General features: G+C 42.0%; 1 protein-coding gene across 1 annotated transcript in view; it reads right to left on the minus strand.

Annotated features, from left to right (window-relative positions):
- Positions 1 to 4,636: 4,636 nt before the first annotated feature.
- tbc1d9 (TBC1 domain family, member 9 (with GRAM domain)) overlaps positions 4,637 to 23,109 on the minus strand; it is a 101,394-nt gene continuing 82,921 nt past the window's right edge. Inside the window, exons 18-22 of the mRNA XM_060926504.1 lie at positions 21,428 to 21,493; positions 20,918 to 21,004; positions 11,948 to 12,016; positions 7,551 to 7,654; positions 4,637 to 6,692 (exon numbers count right to left, since the gene is read on the minus strand). Coding sequence (XP_060782487.1) covers positions 6,000 to 6,692; positions 7,551 to 7,654; positions 11,948 to 12,016; positions 20,918 to 21,004; positions 21,428 to 21,493 — 1,019 coding nt within the window. The 3' untranslated portion in view covers positions 4,637 to 5,999. The remainder of the gene's footprint in view (positions 6,693 to 7,550; positions 7,655 to 11,947; positions 12,017 to 20,917; positions 21,005 to 21,427; positions 21,494 to 23,109) is intronic.

Raw genomic sequence — 23,109 nt, forward strand, 5'->3', positions numbered from 1 at the left:
GAAGCATGGAGGTGGAAACATCACGCTTTGGGGCTGTTTTTCTGCAAAGGGACCAGGACGACTGATCCGTGTAAAGGAAAGAATGAATGGGGCCATGTATCGTGAGATTTTGAGTGAAAACCTCCTTCCATCAGCAAGGGCATTGAAGATGAAACGTGGCTGGGTCTTTCAGCATGACAATGATCCCAAACACACCACCTGGGCAACGAAGGAGTGGCTTCGTAAGAAGCATTTCAAGGTCCTGGAGTGGCCTAGCCAGTCTCCAGAGCTCAACCCCGTAGAAAATCTTTGGAGGGAGTTGAAAGTCCGTGTTGCCCAGCGACAGCCCCAAAACATCACTGCTCTAGAGGAGATCTGCATGGAGGAATGGGCCAAAATACCAGCAACAGTGTGTGAAAACCTTGTGAAGACTTACAGAAAACGTTTGACCTCTGTCATTGCCAACAAAGGGTATATAACAAAGTATTGAGATTAGGGCTGTGCGATATATCGAATATACTCGATATATCGCCGAAAATTCTGTGTGCGATACATAAAATTATTATATCGTAACTATCGAGTATTTTACGGTCATCTTCCGACTTACATTCGTTTCGTGTTTGTTTAAAACCTTTCCCGGTGGTTTTCTCCCTGTCCCTCAGGCAGTAACGCGAGAGGCTGCCTAAGGGTAAAGAAAACAATAACATCACGCACTCGCCAACCAATCCCGGGTGACATCTCGGTGCTGAAAGGAACTTCCGGGAAGATTTTCTAGTTTCGGTTGTGTTGCCAGATTGGGCGGTTTTAAGTGCGTTTTGGCGGGTTTTGAACATATTTTGGGATTGAAAACGTCAGCAGTATCTGGCAACACTGCGAAGATTTCCTGGTTCCGGTTTACAGCGCTGACTCAGTTCGTGCAATCGCTGATTTTGCATAGGCTACCGTGTAAGCTCTGTCAATTTCAGCGACAAATTAAAAATGGAAGCGGACAAATTGGTTCCTAAAAGAACTAGTAAGGGGTCAGTCATCTGGCATTTTTTGGATATCGCGAGGACGTGGAACAGTAAATGCCAGTTTGTAAAATGTGCAAAAAAACCTGTCATCATGAAAAGCAGCAGCCGGAATTATACACATCTGAGAGGCAGAGCCAGAAAACATTCAGTTCAAAAGTGTACAAAGAGAAAAATTATGTTTTGCAGATCTCTCTTCTCTCCCTCAATATCTCTCTCTCTCTCTCTTGTGAATGTTCCAGTGGTTCTCAGTAGTCAGGTTAATAGCTTGAAAGGAGATTTAAATATATCGAGAGATGTATCGTATATCGTGAAATGGAGAAAATGTATCGGGATATTCATTTTTTCCCATATCGCACAGCGCTAATTAAGATGAACTTTTGTTATTGACCAAATACTTATTTTCCACCATAATTTGCAAATAAATTCTTTAAAAATCAGACAATGTGATTTTCTGGATTTTTTTTTTTCTCATTCTGTCTCTCATAGTTGAGGTATACCTATGATGAAAATTACAGGCCTCTCATCTTTTTAAGTGGGAGAACTTGCACAATTGGTGACTGACTAAATCCTTTTTTGCCCCACTGTACATCTCAAGAGGCTCAACAAAGGTTCCCTGAGCTTCGGGACTTATTCCCAAACCCATCTGCGAGTATTTGCTGCTTAGTTTGCCAACACAAATCTCACCACCAAATTTCAATGAATGCAGTGAAATTTTTCACAACGTTTTTGGCTACTCATGAGGCAAAGACAACAAAAAAAACAACTTGCGAAACTCGGAGAACAATCGTCGCATAGTGCACAATTGGTGGTGATGCTACCAGCTTTTCATCGCCAAGTATTCGCAAACCCATCGCAAGCTGGAGTGTGATCAGGGTCTCAGGAGAGCTTTATTTAACTTTTTTGGAAGGAGTCTCCAGTGTCAGCACTTTGTAACAGAGGTTGTAACAGTTTTCCACCACAGGGAAAAAGTCCTCAGGACAGTGTGTTTTGGGGTTTCTTAATAGGAAAAAAGTGAGACTAGCTGGTTATAACGCAAGTGATAATAGGAACGAATTTGTTCCAGAATGTAACTATAAACAGGTTTTGTTTTGAATAAAAAGTACAGTGTCATTCATTCATAAATAAATGTGTTGCCAGGTAAAACAAACCTCACCCAGCAGCACTTTTTATACCTATATGTTGGTAATGATTTTATACAGTGGTGCTTGAAAGTTTGTGAACCCTTTAGAATTTTCTATATTTCTGCATAAATATGACCTAAAACATCATCAGATTTTCACACAAGTCCTAAAAGTAGATAAAGAGAACCCAGTTAAACAACTGAGAAATTTTATACTTGGTCATTTATTTATTGAGGAAAATTATCCGATATTACATATCTCTGAGTGGCAAAAGTATGTGCACCTCTACAATTAGCAGTTAATTTGAAGGTGAAATTAGAGTCAGGTGTTTTCAATCAATTGGGTGACAATCAAGTGAGAGTGGGCACCCTGTTTTACACTGCATTCCAGCATAAGAACCCTACCCCATCCGTGAAACATGGTGGTGGTAGTATCATGGTTCGGGCCTGTTTTGCTGCATCTGGGCCAGGACGGCTGCCATCATTGATGGAACAATGAATTCTGAATTATACCAGCGAATTCTAAAGGAAAATGTCAGGACATCTGTCCATGAACTGAATCTCAAGAGAAGGTGGGTCATGCAGCAAGACAATGACCCTAAGCGCACAAGTCATTCTACCAAAGAATGGTTACAGAAGAATAAAGTTAATGTTTTGGAATGGCCAAGTCAAAGTCCTGACCTTAATCCAATGGAAATGTTGTGGAAGGACCTGAAGCGAGCAGTTCATGTGAGGAAACCCACCAACATCCCAGAGTTGAAGCTGTTCTGTACGGACAAATGGGCTAAAATTCCTCTAAGCCGGTGTGCAGGACTGATCAACAGTTACTAGAAATTTAGTTGCAGTTATTGCTGCACAAGGGGATCACACACTTTTGCCACTCACAGATATGTGATATTGGATCATTTTCCTCAATAAATAAATGACCAAGTATATTTTTCTCTCATTTGTTTAACTGGGTTCTCTTCATCTACTTTTAGGACTTGTGTGAAAATCTGATGACGCTTTAGGTCATATTTATGCAGAAATATAGAAAATTCTAAAGGGTTCACAAACTTTCAAGCACCACTGTACCCAATATCTCATTTTGAATCAGAATTGTACGTTTGTGAAAGGGAGCATTACAGTCAGAACCAGAAGGAAGGTATCGTGAAAAAAAACGACCTTGACCAGATGCCCCTCAAAATGCTGGAGGTTCTATTTGAGACCAATGCCCATCTATCCTGAAAGTTTTATGAAGATTGGTCCAGCCCTTTTCCTGTACTATTGCTTACAAAAAAAAAACCCTGAAAACCATACCTTGCTCCCTGGTGGACTACGGCCCAGGCAAGGTAATACAAAAGAGTTGGTGAATCTCTGCAGTGTTATTGGAAAATAATCCATTTCAGTGGGGTAAGAGTAGCTCCCTCACCACATCACCATTGCTGATTAGTCAGGGAGCAGCCATGGCCTGAAGGTTAGAGAACTAACCCAAAGAGTCACTGGTTCGATTCTCAGGACCAGAAGGGAAAAAACGTGAGGGGACATGAGTGAATGAACAGCACCTTAGTCTGTATATTGGCTGAAGTGCCCTTAAACAAGGCACCTAACCTCCAACTGCCCCCCAGCTGTTAGCATAGCTGCCCACTGCTCACGTGTGTTGCTTTTGTGTGTACATGCAACAAATAAAGGCTCCTTCTCCTCTCTATTATTTTCATACAACACATTACAGAGATTTTTATTCCTAATGTAATTAAAGAACAAGGCAAAGCTGCGGCATGCATGTGGCTACGTTAAAGTGCATATCACAGGTAAATTCAGGAGCCAGATCAATGTAATTCTCCTATTTTATATTAAACTTTAGTCAAACATCTGTAACATTCTGCATTCTCTGCAATTGTTTTACCTTGCGCAATACCAGAAAAATTCAGTTGAAATCAAGCCATATGAGGCGAATTGGTCCGCCTCTGAAAAAAACTTGGCATTTGGATTTCCCGGGAAACATTGATTTTCGTGACGTCACGTACGGGACACCTCCCTCTGAATCCTACGTCAGCGCTGGTTTGTTTATGAGAAAACGACCTGGTGGTTTTCTGTAAATTTCTTCAACGTTATCGTGTAATGATTAAAATGGTTAACAGATGTATCGTAGGAGGGTGTAGCACCACCAACCTTGATGGGATTAGTACTCATCGTTTCCCAAAAGAGCGGACAATGAAAGAGAAATGGGAGCGCTTGGTCTACACAGGCTGTGCACTGAAACCGTGCAAAGCTCGCGCAGCCTGCTGGCGCTTCCGCAGGTAACATCACGAATCTGGCTCCAGACTCCCTTGGGATTTTTCCAAACACGTTTTGTTATTTTATTTTTTTCTGCTGTAAACAGATGGCCTTGTGCAAAATTACCCTTCTGGATGAGTGTGTAAAGGGACATTCTTTCATATATAAAAAAAAAAAAAATTGGTCCAGAATATGCACTTTAAAATACACACATCCAAAAGGAAAAATGGATAATAATCAGACCTCACACTCTTCGATAGGTAGCATAGTATTCTTTTTTTTTTTTTTTTTTTTTATTATTTAGAGCAAATCTTTACTGGACACTTAAAACAATCCACAGAGAAACTACTAAAAACAGCAGCATTAAAAGTGTATTATTTAAAGAAAAGAAAAAGCTTACATGAAAGTGGACGGTCATGCCACATGCATGTGAGGGTGAGGAAAGAAACAGAGAAAAGATGAAAATAAACCGTAAACCTTCAGAAGGGTTTTGATGTGGTGTGGGGTCTTGTATGTGTGATTTAATGAGATCTGTAGGTCTTCTATGGTAAGATACAGTACATCGTTGCATGGGTTAGAGTGAAGAATGGATCTCAAAGTGCAGGTGCCAGAAACAGAAAACAAAAAATGAATGACGCAGCAAAAATGGATAGATGAATCCTAGACTGGTTCCTTTTCAACACGTATTGCACTATTTGTCAAATAAGGAGGCAGCCGTAGACTGTAGACGTCTGGAAGTATTAATGTAGTGATTTCTAACAGGACAGTGTCGAATCAGAGACAAAATCAATCAGTCATGCTTAGACTTTACAGCAGGGTATCTGTTCATTTCAATGTCCGTTCTCTTCCTCCAGTCCCATGGCTTCTTGCACATCCTACATTCAAAATTATCACTGTGCTAAAGGAACAGCGTCACTCAGTGATCCGAACCCAAAAACTGCATTTCTGGAGTGAAGTATTCCTTTAAAATCTACTTAAACCGAGTTCCTTTCGCGTCACAAAGACAAGGACTGGTCACTCCCTGAATAGGCAATCAGTATAAGCGTAGACACGACACGACTATACACGGTCTACCTGTATTACATACTGATAAACATTATTACTTCATATAAAGTACACCAAGCATGTAATATATATATGTATGCAAATCCTTCCATCCTTTTTAAATTAAAAAGACAAGAATCTGTTCAATCCCATTTCAAAATCAAGGATCTTTCTTTCACAGTCCTTCAGGTCCAGAATCTCAAACTCTTCGTGGTGAATTCACATTAGAGAAAATACGCAGCCAAGAGCCACTTTGTTTCCTTTCTAAAATATCCAGTGTCTTCGAGAAATATACATGATTTAAATCGATTAAGAAAAAGGTAGTTGAGAGGATGACAGTGTGTACGTATGCAGAGCTTTAAACGTGGCTTCGAAGATCAGTTTGAAATACAGATCGACCATTTTTAGCATTTGTTTTTAAGATGTAGTTTGGTAATGTTTACTCCCAGTGTTAAACTAGTTGAGTTTCTGTTGTCTCATTTTGTGCATGTTTGGAACATTGACGTAAACTTTAAAGGTGAACGCAGATGTCAGGGTTTTTTTTTTTTTTGTGTTTTGTTTTTTTTATAAAAGACTGTCCATCCAGTTTAGCCCGAGAGCGAGATCTCATAATCGCTGACGGACGTGTGTGTCTGCCCTCCCTTCCGCACGTTCTTTGCATTCGCAATGCGAGCCGTGATGTCCACAGGTTTCTCAAAGTAGCGCACCAAAGCTTGTTCAGTGAGCACCGAGGCCAGAAACTGCTCAAAGGTTATGGCCCAGTCCTTATCGATACTAGTGCTGTGTGGGATCCCATCTCCGCCGGCACCACTGCGCACCAGCACCGTGTCCTCAGTGATATCCTCACACTGAAGCTTCTCGTCCATCTCGTGCGAGCCTGTGCTCAGTACTGAGTACGAGGACACCGATGTGTCATCTTTGGTCTCGTCATCAGAGACGAGCATGGCCGAGGACGCTCCTGTGTCTTTGGGCGATTCGTCCAGCTTGATGTCCTCCATAGGCGCCGTGTTGGGGAGCTTGTCGTCAACAGAGCGGTTTAACGAATCCTGCCGAGTCCTCTGCTGCTTCCTGTGTCTTGCGGTGGCCTGCTCCTCGTCTTCGTCGTCCTCCTCATCATCAGCATCATCCTCCTTGCTGGAGGGGCTGCAGAACAGCTTTCCCACCTCCCCCATCTCCAGCAGCAGGCTGGTCACTGTGGCTGTAGCGTGGTATAGCTCCTGCTCATTAGCGTCTTCGCTGAACATGTTGTACAGAGTCTTGCACAGCTCGATGAACTGCCCCTGAGACATGGAGGGACAGAAAAATGGAGAAGGGAATAAATAAAAATAGCGAGAAGAGGGTCCAAAATAAAATTATTAACAAATAAAAGATGGAGGAGCAAGGGAGAGGGAGAGAGAGAGACAGAGTTAAAGAAGGGAAGACAAGTGGTAGGAAGAGATAAAGAAATGGAGTTGAGGGTGTGAGACAGTGGGAGAGGTGGAAAAATAAGAGTGTAAGGATAATGGAGGGGGAGAAAGAAGTGGAGAGAATAGAGAAAACAGGAAAGGAAAAGAAGAAAGTGGTGAAAGAAGGGAAGACAAGTGGTAAAGAGAGGTAGGACGACAAAAATGGATTTGAGGGTGTGAGACAAAGTGGGAGAGGGGAAATAAGAGTGTAAGGATGATGGGGGAAGAGAACAGAAGGAAGAAAGGTCAGAGAGAAAAGACGAGAGCGGAAGGGGAAAGGAGGAGAAAAAACAGGAGAAAGATGGGGCAGAAGAAATTAACAATACAGAGAGATTGAAGGATAAGAGGGGAGAGAGGGAGGAGGAGGGAAAATTTGAGATAGTTGAGAACAGAAAAGGAAGAGAAGACAGAGATAGATAGGGAGGAATAAATTAACAGAATAGGGAGAGATCAAGGGATGAAGGGACAGAGAAAAGGAGGGAAAATGGAGTTGAAAGTAGAGAGGCAAGAGAGGAAACCAGGAACAGAAAGGTAGAGCGGGAAGAGGAAGGAACAAGGGAAGAAGAGAGGAGGGGAAAGAGAGATTTTATTTTAAAATGAAGGACTGCTTTATAACACCGTATAGTAAAAGTCTGTCATCTTGTAAAGTAACTGCTGTAATCCAGAAAATGAAAAACAGGACTATCTGGGTACCTGGTTGAGTTTGGGGAGATCCTTCATGCTCTCGGTTTTAGATTTCATCTCCTGGTTCCACAAGCGCAAGTACGCACGATAATCAGGAGTCTGCATTTTCTTCACTGCAGTCATCATAAAACCAGAAGTAGAGATGACATTTCAAAAAAGGATTTATCGCTGCATGGCAAACTGGTATCATTAAAGTCTAAACCCTGCAGTGAGCTCTGACATGGTGACGGTTTAAAACAATCTCACAGGTATTAAAGCCGGTACGTTACACACACTACGGACCAAAAGGGCAAATTTATTCACACGCCTTCATCTCACATTAAAGCAACAGAACTTTCTTCTTACCCCAAATGGACTTTACAAGCCTTTAATACTGTATGTTTGGGGTTTGAAGTTCTTTAGGTAAGAGAGGCTTATAGCCATGAGTAACATGACCAGACGTCCCAGTTTGACCAGGACAGTCCTGATTTTGAGTTGGGTGTCCCCAGTCCCGACAAAGGTCCGTCGGGACACTGAAATGTCCCGGTTTACACCGAAATGTCCCGGTTTACACCAAACACTAACAAACTGTCCCGGTTACAGCGATCATACATAGCCAATGAGATGTCAATAAAGCTTCTAGCAATTCAGCATCAATGAGCATGTGTGCGCAGTCAACCTTACAATGTATCTATTTGTACAGTATTGCAATATAGAGGCCGCGTTATAACCTTTTTTTTGCGCTAGCGGCTGTCAACTACTGTGCGACAATGCCGCACGGATGAGCGCTGGGCGGAGATGTTCGCGCACTTCAAGAGTAGGGACAGGGTGCGATTTGTCAAAAAAACAGAAGGGGTGATTTTTTATTTTTTTTTATCATGAAACGTCACAAAATTAAGGTAACAATAGGCTAACAGCTCAATAACATCCGATGATATCAAATGAATAACACTTAATGAAAACGAACACTAAACCAGAGATAGTAAATTCATCTTCCTATCTCTCTGACTAAATACACAAACACTAACACAACAAAGTTCGCATTGCTTGTCGCGTCGCTGTGATGTTTCTCTCCCTCCGGATTAAATGGACAGTGACTCGAAAATCACTAAAATACATGAATATTAAATGAACAGTTTGCTCTGATGGTGCAGTTCACATTGTGCGCAGCTTTCCGATTTAAACTGTTTTTTTCTCATCCTTATACTTCCTGTTTCATGGACTGTAACGGATTTGCTTATTTAGTAATTTTAATACAGAATTTACTTTGAAACTATAATCAGACACTCCAACGCCCCCCCTAGAAAAAAAAAAAATTGGCCGTGATAAAGGCGGCATCCGCCAAAAGGCGCGCTGTTTGCATCCCTGCATAGAACGCAAACATATTGTTATTATCTACAATGTATCTATTTGCTGGGGACGTTCGTGAACATCAAAGCTGCCACTTCGGGTCATTTTGAAAGTGAGTGCAATGTAGACCATAGAAAACTGTGTCACAACATGCCTGTCATGTCAACTTTTTTTTTGGTTTGTTTGTTTAATTGACGGGGTTGTCCCTGAGGATTTTTTTTCAGCAGAGATAAAAACCAGAAGGGGGGGGATGATCCCCCCCCAGCAAATCGCACCCAGAGTAGGGAGATTCCTTACAGTAATGTCAGTCAGCTTTGCTAGTTTGCCATGTGCCTACCTGGGACCAATGCTCCAGTTGAGCGAATATTTTCACTCATGAGCAACACCTGGACTGACGAAAGGAATCGCATGACCGTGCCTACTCTCAAAGCCTTGCTCATTACCTGGGCTAATTTTGACGATACTTGCTCGCAGTTTCACAGCAGGCTCTCGGGCAATAAAGCGCTACTGGAGCAAATTCACTCATCACGTAAATATATGCAATAAAATGGCATCTTCTTTAGGGTGGGTTGGGTTGTGTTTCTGAAACATTTTTTGTCGTCTTTCATCTGTCTTAATCTGTATCACAGATTGTCTCGACTTGTTTGATGCTGTTGTCAACTCAGGGTTCACGTTTTCAAAATAGTTAATAGCCGACACCGGTTAAGATTAAACAGAGGCATTTTGGGTAAAGGTTCAGAGGTGACAACGATTAGGCTCATGCACTCATTGCTGTTACAATGCATAGCCTATTGTTTAAAAAAAAAAAAGTTCATCGCATAAAATGTTGATGTTAATATGCAAGCAATGCATTTTCTTGGCGTTTTCACAAAGGTGAAATAAAATCAGTTGAAATTTAGGCTATTGGCCTGTTCCCTATCATCACATCTGCTGTCTGATTTTCTTACCTTAACTGAATTGTGATAGAAGTACATGTAGATGATAAGAAAATACTTGATTATTCTCTGAAATGTTGATAAAAGTGAGCTTCTACAAAATGATAAAAGCACCTGTCTGAGCCATGGTTTGAGCCGGTGCATGTTTACATCAAAACGCGTGTGCGTGCACGAGTATCACGGTCATGCGCAAAGTGTCCCGGTTTTAGACTCGGGAAATCTGGTCACCCTAGCCATGAGTTTACCATCATCCAAAGCACATGCGCACTCGTCTGGGTTCTTCAGTATCTTTAACAGACGTTTATATGGTTTCTGACACTGAATAACGCACCACTGTCTATAAAATGTACAACTAGACATGAAAACATTTATGGTGTGTGGCGTTCTAGAAAGATAATCAACGACAGGGTGTCGGGATACGCCAAGATGTGAAGTGGCATCACTGAAGTCGATCGTTTCCTCCAACAGCACCTCCCAAAATCTTTTATTCCACTTTATTACTTAAAAGATTGACATGTCATACTTTTTATATGTTTATAGTTATAGTCCATGGTGTGGAACAGCCAAGAAACACGCGTGTTACTGTTATCACAGCTATAAAAGACCAAAATTGCATTGTGTCATGGTACTGAGAAACTGTAAAAACATAACATTTTGCAATGCTAGTGCGAGATTAGATACCGTACGTTGGCATATTCAGTATGAATTTCCGTCATTGTTTGTATGGGTGATCAGATTTTCATCTCCTGAAAATCTTCCACCAATGATTGAAAGCACAAGAACACAAAGTTTTGTTAAAGTTGAACTGAAGGCAATTTTTTTTATTATCAAAATTCTATTTATCATTTTATTAAATATCGGAATGCATTTTTGATCGCCATTTTGTCGCTGCTATAGCAAGTTCTGAGTGTTTGAAATATGCTCTGTAATATATCAGTCCATATGTCAAAGCGATGGCCATAAACGAGATTCGTTGAGACCTGTGCGAGACATCGTAGGATGGAAGTAAAACGTACAGCGGAAATCAAAGCAACCAACGTTCCGTGTCTGAAATCGCTCACTACTCCCTATATAGGGAATTAGTCTATAGAGGACTATATAGTGAGCTCATTGGTAAAATGGAAAAACGCTTTCGGACACTACTTCGTCGCGCTGGTACCGTATTTACGTCATTACTGTCACGCAATTAAAACGTGCCAGATCAGTCGGCTGGTGGGTTTTCAAAATAATAAATACATGCATGCGTTTTTGTGATAAATCCATATTATACTGAGCGCATTTCCTACGTTAATAAATACAAAGTACCTGCATATTTCAGTTTAAAAAAAAAAAAATCAAGGCTGAATACTTTCTTCTTTGCCACTGCCTTTTATTAAATCAAATTTGAGACTTTTAATTTGATTTTCAGTGCGACTGCAATGCATGATGGGATATATCGCTTTGGTTAGTGACCATCGGTTGTACACTACTTTTCGTGATGCACTGTGGGATACTTTGAGTGCACTATATACGGTGTAAATAATCCTCACTAAGGTTTCGGACAGCACTACAAAATGGCGTCCTCACTATATAGTGAGTAAGGAGCGATTTCAGGCACAGGGGTTGTCAAAAAATGCGCGCGCCCTCTTTCGAATGCTGATGTAATCAAGCTGGAAGTTTTGTTTGTTTTGATAGCAATCAGGAAAGTTTGAAAAAAGTAGGCATTTAAACTCGTTTTTGTGCAATATTTCTTTGGAAAACAGTTTTCAAAATGGCGGCGCTGACACCTGGCTGACACTTCTTCACGTTTCGAAGTCTCGCACAAGTCTCGTGAAGATCACGCGGATAAGCGACGCCTGCCGTGGACCAAACGGACTAAATTCAACATGGCTAAAAACCGAATAGGCCGATAAGTATAATATTTAATTGCAATTAGTTCCCAATACGAGTCACGATATAAGGTTACTAAAACCGAAAACGTAATTGAATAACACGTTAATTAAGAAATAAAGCAAGTTTAAAAATGACTTCAGTTCTGCTTTAAAGCAATGCAGTGTGTGTTAAATACAGAAAGTGTGTAGAGTGACCACCAGAGAGTGCTAACTTCCTGTGAAGGACGCTCTCGTGTGTGTGTGTGTGTGTGTGTGTGTGTGTTTTTTTTACCTTTTTCATTCTTGAACGTGACCCTAACAAATCCGTCATCTTTCTCACTCCTGTTCTTCGGTACAAGGCCTATATGTTAAACAACACAGGTCAAGTTAACTCAAATACTAACTCCAGAGTGATGGGTTTTCACATATTTATATTATATACTGTACGCTGAATGCACCAGAGCCTGAATATAAAAGTCAGTACAATGATAAGATGATAAGAATTCTGATAAGATCAGGTGGTATAACTCTATAGCGCCCTCCACAATTATTGCACGCCTTGTAATGATTAGTAAAAAGGGTTAGAAAAAAAAGGCACCTCTTGGTGAAGTAGCTTCAGCTCACAATCATTGAAAATAATTATTTCTTGATGAGGGATTTCTTTTTGCCTGAATAAAATTTTTCTAGTGAGACAGACATGAAACTTCACCAAAAGGTGGATTTTTTCTAACACTTTTTACTAAGCTTTACCGGGGTGCAATAATCATGGAGGGTACTGTATATTAAGGATATAATGATCCACTCTGGTCACGATTTGATTAATAATTAACAGTTTTCCCACGAAATCGAGACGTACATGAACCGATAGCCGACAAGGTCCGTAGCACTGAATCGGCTATAAGCCATGTACGAGGAGATTGAGCGGAATAACTGTTTTATTCTATCCACATTCAGTGGGTTTTGAGAAAGACAGCAGTTTTATTTTTATTTTTTGCAAATTCGATAAATAAAAACTTTATACAAAATGCCCGACAAAATCATTTCTGCTTAGAATGTAAACAAAACCAGTGAAATGACAGTAGCAATTTGTGAAAAATGCTAAAATAATAATAATAATTCTTGAAAAAAAAAGATACATTCTTACCATCAAATACTTTTTATTCCATATTTTGTTGCCTTTTTTTTGTTGTTTGTATTTTTCGGGTTTTGTTTTCGAGTTTTTATTTCATCCTCGGTTGGTTCAGCAAAACCATTTTGCTTTTCTCTACTCATGGTATATGAGCTGATTGGCTACTCGGCTATCAGAGCATGCGACTGCTCATATCCAGTGAATGTGGATAGAATAATGGTGGCTTCACAACTTTGATTCAAGTAGATTCTCAGAATATTTTGAACAAAATTTGAATCAAGAAACACGATGATTGAAAAGACATTTCTGAATCATAAACAATGTGCATTTTTGTCTGTAAAAAAGGAAAAAAATTTAAAGTGGTTATGAACAGAAGTTTAATAATGTAAACAAAATGTCCTACAGGTTTACCATATCTTAAAAATAAATGTACAAGTAGATAGCTTTATACATTCTCCTTTAAAAAAAAAAATCTCTGACCTGGGGAAATGATGGACTTTAACCTAATGAGCTCTGCAGATGAATTAGAGCTCCAAAGATGGCTAAAATGCCGACCGGCTTTTGGTGTTGAAAAAAACTACTAAAGTAGGGATGGCGAAAACTAAAAAAAATCTTGACCGACCACCGAGCCTCATTAGCCGGTTAAAGTCGGTTAACCTATGAGTTTAAAATTCTAGAACTGGAATTATTAGAATCTATTCTAAATCTAACCGTGAGCATCCGCACATTCAGTCCCAGTTGCTGCCCTCCACTCACATTACCTTTTCTATAGCACGAAACATTTAGTCAAACACGGAGGACAAATGGCTCCAGCTTAGAGACAGTTTCAGTTGGCCATGATGGCGTTGAAAATAAAGTCAAGTGCTAGAAGTAGTACATAACATTCAGTGATGGGAATACTCATCTCATCTCATTATCTCTGGCCGCTTTATCCTTCTACAGGGTCGCAGGCAAGCTGGAGCCTATCCCAGCTGACTATGGGCGAAAGGCGGGGTACACCCTGGACAAGTCGCCAGGTCATCACAGGGCTGACACATAGACACAGACAACCATTCACACTCACATTCACACCTACGGTCAATTTAGAGTCACCAGTCAACCTAACCTGCATGTCTTTGGACTGTGGGGGAAACCGGAGCACCCGGAGGAAACCCACGCGGACACGGGGAGAACATGCAAACTCCACACAGAAAGGCCCTCGCCGGCCCCGGGGCTCGAACCCAGGACCTTCTTGCTGTGAGGCGACAGCGCTAACCACTACACCACCGTGCCGCCCATGTGATGGGAATAACGGCGTTAAAATAAAGGCTGTTATAACGCCGGGTAATCTAATTAATTAGCGACAATCGTTATAACGCCGTTACCAATATCAACACGCCATTACTGCATGGTATTGAAGTTGCTCTGAAGCCGTCACCGACTTGGCTCACAGACATAAAAGCTGCGTTTGTCACTCCCCCTCCAGACACCGCTGTCAGTTCAATCTCTCCCCTTCCCTCCAAAAGTCGGCATCTGCGCCTTTAGTTTGTGTGGAGAGATATGATCTGCAGTAACATGCATTGTTGGCTACAGACCAAAACATACTTTCAGAATGCACTGGCCAAGGCAGGACTAAACTCGATGTGCCTTCTAATAATAATAAAAAAAAAAAAAAACAGAATAGTAATTTGTAAGCTAAAAAGTCTAGCCTGATACTTTTTCACAAATACAGTCAACTTCTGTCAAGGGTCACACAAAAAACAGTTGTTCTTGGAAATACATAGACTAACAAGTTAACAGGTTTAAACAAGTTAAAATAGAAAACACTGTGGTCTACAAAGTAGAATGTAATCCAACACTGAGACTTTTCTTTCACCAAGTGGCAGCTGTCTTCAACTGGGGCGGGAGGGCGGGACATGACTGAATGGGTGTTTCTCATTTGTCAGCTGTCGTCCTTACACCGCATGGCATGCCCCAAGCGTTTACAACACAGAATTCCAGGTTCTCCGCTCCAAAATCGGCAGCTTCAAAACGATTGATTTTTTTTTTAATCGACAACCAAAAAAAAATTAACCGGTTGACGTTGATTCGGTCAACCATCAGTCAAACGGTCATTGGTTAACATCCCTAGTTGTAACATGGTTGTATAACCATAGAACATGTAATGCGTTGGTGGTTGCAATCTAAGATACACTGGGCTATCAGAATTGACAAGTGCAGATCTCACAGGCTCTGACCAGAGCGCTCTACATATATACCGTACAGTATGGGTTGTGCAGATTGGGACCTCTGGTGTTCAAACAGTGTAACTGCATTATATGCATAATTAATAGAATGCTGATTTCCACAATGCACACACTGATGCTTCATGTCACCTTTTCTCCCTGAGACAGCTACAGGAGAAGTGCCGTGAGCAGAGACGACCCTTGCTCATCGCTTTCATCGACCTGACCAAGGCGTTCGACTTGGTCAGCAGAGAAGGACTCTTCACCCTCCTACACTGGATTGGATGTCACCCCAAGCTCCTGAGGATGATCACGTCCTTCCATGACAACATGAGTGGCACTGTTCAGTACGACGGATCATCCTCGGACCCCTTCCCAATCAAGAGCGGTGTCAAGCAGGGGTGCGTCCTCGCTCCGACTCTCTTTGGTGTGTTCTTCTTCCTACTGTTGCGCCATGCCTTCCGACAGGCCGAAGACTGCATCTTCCTCCACACCAGGAGTGACGGGGGCCTCTTCAACCTGGCACGCCTCCGAGCAAAGACGAAGGTGCGGAAGGTCCTCATCAGAGAGATGCTCTTCGCAGACGATGCTGCCCTCACCGAGGAAGTGCTACAGCGACTCATCACTTGCTTCACAGATGCCTGCAACGAGTTCGGGCTCACTATAAGCCTGAAGAAGACCAACATCATGGGCCAGGACGTCAGCAGAGCTCCCCACATCAACATCGGCAACCACACTCTCGAAGTGGTGGACAGGTTCACCTATCTGGGCTCCACCATCTCCAGGAACCTCTCTCTCGACACCGAGCTAAGCGTGCGGATCGGCAAAACAGTAACAGCAATGGCCAGTCTTGCGAAGAGAGTCTGGGACAACACCATGCTCACGACCAACACCAAAATGAGAGTGCATCAGGCCTGCATGCTGAGCACTCTCCTCTATGGAAGCAAAGTATGGACCCTCTACTCCCACCAAGAACGCAGACTGAACGCCTTCCACATGTGCTATCTCAGAAGACTTCTGGGCATCACCTGGCAGGACCATGTCACCAACACCAATGTCCTGGCCAAGGCAGGGATGCCCAGCATGTTTGCCATGCTGACCCAGAGACGCCTGCGCTGGCTAGGCCACGTCAGCTGCATGAACGACAGCCGTGTCCCAAAGGACGTGCTGTATGGTGAGCTGGCCACAGGCTCCAGGCCCACAGGATGACCCGCACTATGCTACAAGGACACGTGCAAGCGTGACCTGAGGGCAGGCGGTTTCAACCCCGCAGACCTGGAGACAGCGGCCTCAGACCGCGCCGGCTGGCGGTCCACCACCAAGGCCGTCGTTGGGGAAGCTGAGGAAAGGAGAGAGACCCGGTGGGGGGAGAGGAGGCTCCAACGACAGAGGAGACTGCAGACAGCATCAACAGACACCCGACCAAGCAACTTCACCTGCAGCAACTGTAGTAGACTGTGCGGCTCACGCATCGGCCTATACGGTCATCCTAGGTGCTGCAACTCGACAACTGATGGATGACCCCTGGCGCAGATCACCACGATCTTTCGAGATCGAAGGAGCCAACTGATTTCCACAAATGCACCACACTGATGCTTCATGTCACCCTTTTATTTATATATCAAGGATATTGCACGGTGGCACGTGAAGTGCATCTTCGAGTGGTGATATATTTTTCAACATGAGAATGCCAATATATGGACACATTCACACACAAAAAAAAAATACGCAAGTTAATCAAAAGAATTTTAATTATGAACCGGTTCACCATTTTGACAACATATGTCTAGTCAGTGGGAAAACACTGGGCATGACATCATCGGAGTGAAATATCGGGAAATATGTCACTCAGATCCGCGATGTACGTCATATGAAAAATACAAGTTTTTCCAACACAAGAAGATAAACTTCATATCTTCAAGCCAACGTGTGATTTTCTTTCTTGTGACACAAAGTCCCCAAATTTATCAAAAACATTTCATCGATTTCCTCACAAGTAACACATTATGTACTTATTGACTGACTGGGAGAACCAGGTGGGAAAATATTTGGCTTGAATGACCAAGAGCGAAATATTTTCCCGTCCGACCCGACTCAAGTCGGTCAATCAGCATTTTATCATATGACCTTTTTTAACTAACATACACAGTATAAAACAATGAACAACGGTGTGTGAAAAACAAACCAATTTTTAATTTGATTGACAGCAAGCAATTTATATGCTTGTAGCATCAGCCACATTATATACAGTGCTGAGCGTAAATGAGTGCACCCCCTTTGAAAAGTAACATTTTAAACAACCTCTCAATAAACACAAACAATTTCCAAAATGTTGAAAAGACAAAGTTTAATATAACATCTGTTTAACTTATAACGTGAAAGTAAGCTTAATAACTTGGATTACACATTTTTCAGTTTTACTCAAATTAGGGTGGTGCAAAAATGAGTACACCCCACAACAAAAACTACTACATCTAGTACTTTGTATGGCCTCCATGATTTTTAATGACAGCACCAAGTCTTCTAGGCATGGAATGAACAAGTTGGCGACATTTTGCAACATCAATCTTTTTCCATTCTTCAACAATGACCTCTTTTAGTGACTGGATGCTGGATGGAGAGTGATGCTCAACTTGTCTCTTCAGAATTCCCCAAAGAAAATAATTTCTTTACACCACAAAGGTGAAGGCTACAAGAAGATCAGCAAAGCTTTACTTATCAGTCAGAATACTGTAGCAAAAGTGGGACAAAAATTTAAGAAAGATGGAACTGCAACCATTTCACAGAGACGTCCAGGTCGTCCACGGAAGTTAACACCTCGACAGGAGCGTCTTCTGATGAGAAGGGCTGAAGAAAATCGGCATGCAAGTTCACTGCAGTTATCTAAAGAAGTAGAAAGCCAAACTGGGGTGACTATTTCCCGTGACACAATACGGCGTACACTGCAGAGGAATGGCATGCATGGATGCCGTCCACGAAAGAAGCCTCTCCTAAAGCCCAGGCACAAAAAAGCCCGACTAGAGTGTGCCAGGGCCCATGCTGACAAAGATAAAGACTACTGGGACTCTATACTCTGGAGTGATGAGACCAAGATAAATGATTTTGGAACTGATGGCTTCAAAACTGTATGGTGTCGCAAAGGTGAGGAATACAAAGAAAAATGCATGGTGCCTACAGTGAAACATGGTGGTGGCAGTGTCCTTATGTGGGGCTGCATGAGTGCTGCTGGTGTCGGGGAGCTGCATTTCATTGATGGCATCATGAATTCACAGACGTATTGCTCGAGACTGAAAGAGAAGATGCTACCATCACTCCGTGCCCTTGGTCGTCGTGCACTTTTCCAACATGACAATGATCCTAAACACACATCTAAGGCCACTGTTGGATTTCTGAAGAAGAACAGGGTGAAAGTGATTCAGTGGCCAAGTATGTCTCCTGATCTGAACCCAATCGAACACCTATGGGGAATTCTGAAGAGACAAGTTGAGCATCACTCTCCATCCAGCATCCAGTCACTAAAAGAGGTCATTGTTGAAGAATGGAAAAAGATTGATGTTGCAAAATGTCACCAACTTGTTCATTCCATGCCTAGAAGACTTGGTGCTGTCATTAAAAATCATGGAGGCCATACAAAGTACTACCGGTAGATGTCGTAGTTTTTGTTGTGGGGTGTACTCATTTTTGCACCACCGTAATTTGAGTAAAACTGAAAAAAAAAAAAGTGTAATCCAAGTTATATTATTAACCTTACTTTCACGTTATAAATTAAACAGATGTTATATTAAACTTTGTCTTGTCAACATTTTGGAAATTGTTTGTGTTCATTGAGATATTGTTTAAAATGTTACTTTTCAAAGGGGGTGGACTCATTTACGAAGTTTATAACTTGTTATCTAACTTAATATGTAATTTATTATGAAAAGCCTGGCAAGGTATTATTACAGAGTTCTCTATCTCTCTAATTCTCCATCTATCTTGATTATCATGGGCATAGATCACTGATTCAGGGCTAGTATGAGCCTAGGAAGACGATAGGGTTCCTCACGGTCACTCACCTTCTCATTTTCTGTCCTATGGCTGTGCTCCTTTAGAATCGCGTGTTTGCTTTTTAAATGGGACGTAGAAAATGAATGAATTAATGGATGGGGGTAGATGGTGCCGGTAACATACCTCCTGATCTCTTAAAATTCCAGATTAATTTATTGTTTTGCTGATCACCAAAAGAACCGTGAATTACGCTTTACTCATCACGCCCGATTTTGGAATATTGCCAGATTTCGCGAACTCGACAAGTGTTCCAAGGAGGCGATATCGAGGCTTTTTCCTTTTTTTTTTTTTGCTTGCGGGAGTTTTTTTGAAAGTCTGTCTTGCCGTGTTCTTGGACTTGTGCTGTGGATTACTGTTTTTTGAGACTTTGATAACAATTTGAGGGTTTTTTTGTTTCCTTTTCATATTATTTAATGGACTGAAGCGCATCGGTTGTTGCACATTTTGGTTATGCCGCTTCAACGGTGTTTGGACTGAAAGACTCTGGCCTGCAGGCTTCTATTTCTCTCGCTATCCACTTCTTTTCACGTCACTAAAAGCACTTGAATAAATCTGTGCATTTGGTGATATTTTTGAACGCGTGTTTTTATGACCCAACCACGTTTGTTACATGCTGAATCACCTTCGCACAAGTTCGAATTCTATAAAATACAACTGACTTTACTGTTCTCTTGGAATGAAAACGATTTGAAGATAACATCGTTAGTAAAAGTCAGTACAAACCTATTAAGTCTACACAAAATAACTTTGAGCTGAAAACAAAACACAGAGTCGAGTCGGCAGTCGAGTCAGTTCAATGTTCTTCGTCTGACGACGACTCGATAACAAAAGGTCATTTGTACCGTATCTCATCTCATTATCTCTAGCCGCTTTATCCTTCTACAGGGTCGCAGGCAAGCTGGAGCCCATCCCAGCTGACTACGGGCGAAAGGCGGGGTACACCCTGGACAAGTCGCCAGGTCATCACAGGGCCGACACATAGACACAGACAACCATTCACACTCACATTCACACCTACGGTCAATTTAGAGTCACCAGTTAACCTAACCTGCATGTCTTTGGACTGTGGGGGAAACCGGAGCACCCGGAGGAAACCCACGCAGACACGGGGAGAACATGCAAACTCCACACAGAAAGGCCCTCGCCGGCCACGGGGCTCGAACCCGGACCTTCTTGCTGTGAGGCGACAGCACTAACCACTACACCACCGTGCCGCCCCCATTTGTACCGTATAAACAAGTGAATCTCTTTGCTCAAAAGTACTGGTTTTTCTTTTCAGCGAGGTCCGTGTCTAATAAAATCATCTGGATAATAAAATTCACTTTCATTGTGCTCAGTCGTGTCGCTTATTTTTCAAAGTAACAAAATCGAAACGGCAAAACGAAAACGGCTGGATTCAAAAATCCATATCTGCCCAGCCGTGACTTTTCCCAATGGTTTTATTAAGAGGAGTGCGTGCACACGGGTCCATATAGGTCATATGATAAAGAGAAATGAGTCACGGTTGCCATCCGGATGTAGTTCGTATGAAAAATACGAGTGGCGTATTTCCCGGTAAAACACTCATGTCTTGTCTATATAATAGAAAAAACAAGACAAAATATGAGAATATAATCATGCTCCGAGGACGGATGTTGAAATACAGCGTATATAATATTGTGTTTTCCTGTCAACTTTGCCTTTATCTCTAAAGCTGAAAGACCTGAGCACATGCAGCTCTGAAAAAAAATTTAAATAAATAAATCGATCATCAAGTCTTTGGAATAAACTCCAGAAAGCAAACAGCACAAAACAAAACTAGACACACTGAATAAATTAACTGGCAGGCAGCACTGTGTGTGTGTGTGTGTGTGTGTGTGTGTGTGTGTGTGTGTGTGTGTACCATTGGAGGTCTCAGGGGTGATGTCCTCAAAGAAATACTGCGTGGCCTCAAAAGCCGAATCTGGCTCGTCCTGCTCATGACGTACATCTGAGAGGGAAAGAGAAAAAAAAAAATTAATATGGTGTGCTGCTCCTGCTTCATGCGAACTCCTGAGTTCTTCAGTAGAGTTGCGTGAGCCGACCAAAAATAGCATTTAGCGTAACACGCTGTGACAGAGATCTAACTGATAAAGCTGTTATTGTCTTCCGAGACTGGCCTGATGTGACGTTATAGGAAAATAATCCACTTTGGGGTAGGAACAAAAGTTCAATCAACATGATAAAGGCAATTAAAGTAAATGTAGCAGTAAAAATGATCGTCTCATGAAACAAGTAATTACAATTCGGTGCAATATTTAATGGATTTTTGATCGTCATAATGTGAAATAATTAAGCAAGCACAGTTTAGACGGGGAGAGGGAGGGGTCTAAAGAAAAAAAAGCACTATGCAGACAGACACACACAGTTTTACCTGGCAGTATGTGCATCTTATAGAGGAGTTTTAGTTTCTCAGTCAGGTCGCCATGGCACAGGACACCTACAACACACAACAGCAGCGACATAAACATGCTGAACATCCTCACACAGCTCAACCTACAGGCTCAGGATGCACCAACATCTGTCTATTGAAACAGAACCGCTCATATAAAACCATCCTGCTCTCAGGTTCCTTTGGGTTTATGTGAAAGACCAGGTTTCCATTGCAGGAACTTTGTCACGATCTTTCCCAACACAAGAAACGGGGCTTGTTTTAGTTCCCAAAATGTTCCAAGAAACCAAGAATACTGGACATGGAGATGCCAGGTAGAAGGAAATGAATGAGGAAGATCGAAGATGAGCTTTACGGATGTGGTGAAGGAGGACATGACGACGGTTGGTGCGACGGAGGACAGGAGGAGATGGAGGGACGTTATCTGCTGTGGCGACTCCTAACAGGAACAGCCAAAAGAAGAAGGTGGTTCGAGAAATCACACAGATCTGGGACTTTTTGGTTAACCAGGAATGATTAGGATGAAGCATTTGTCCAATACAGCAAAGAAAACAGGATCTCCTCTTCTGATGACCTCGCTGCTTGTGTTGCTTGACCTTAGTGCAGCATTTGATACCATTGATCATTCCATTCTTCTGGATAGACTAGAAAATGTTGTGGGAGTTAAGGGAACGGCCCTCTCCTGGCTCAGGTCTTATTTAACTGATCGCTATCAGTATGTTGATGTAAATGGTGATATTTCTAGACGTACTGAGGTAAAGTTTGGTGTTCCACAAGGTTCTGTCTTGGGTCCACTGCTTTTTTCTTTATACATGTTACCTCCGGGTGATATTATTCGTAAGCATGGTATTAGTTTCCACTGTTATGCTGATGACACACAGTTGTATGTTTCTGCAAAACCAGACGAGAGACACCAGCTTAATAGAATTGAGGAATGTGTGAAGGACATGAGACACTGGATGCTTATTAACTTCCTTCTGCTTAACTCTGACAAGACTGAAGTACTTGTACTAGGACCACATGCAGCTAGAAGTAGGTTTTCTGATTACACAGTAACTCTGGATGGCCTTTCTGTTTCTTCATGTGCAGCAGTAAAAGACCTCGGGGTGATTATTGACCCCAGTCTTTCATTCGAAACTCACATTGATAACATCACCCGGATAGCTTTCTTTCATCTCAGAAATACTGCTAAGATAAGAAATTTAATGTCACTACGTGACGCGGAAAAACTAGTTCATGCTTTCGTTACCTCCAGGTTGAATTATTGTAATGCCTTACTGTCTGGATGTTCCAAAAAGTGCATAAACAAGCTCCAGTTAGTTCAAAATGCAGCAGCAAGAGTCCTTACTAGAACTAGAAAATATGACCACATCACCCCTGTCTTATCCACACTGCATTGGCTCCCAATCAAATTTCGTATTGATTATAAAATACTACTATTGACCTTTAAAGCACTGAATGGTCTTGCACCACAGTACCGGAGTGAACTTCTGCTCGTCTATGACCCGCCACGCCTACTTAGATCAAAAGGTGCAGGCTATCTGCTGGTACCTCGTATAGTGAAGGCTACATCAGGGGGCGGAGCCTTTTCTTACAAAGCCCCACAGTTATGGAACAGCCTTCCAAGTAGTGTTCGGGAATCAGACACAGTCTCAGCGTTTAAG

Source organism: Neoarius graeffei, chromosome 7, assembly GCF_027579695.1.
Source record: "Neoarius graeffei isolate fNeoGra1 chromosome 7, fNeoGra1.pri, whole genome shotgun sequence".
Taxonomy (NCBI): domain Eukaryota; kingdom Metazoa; phylum Chordata; class Actinopteri; order Siluriformes; family Ariidae; genus Neoarius; species Neoarius graeffei.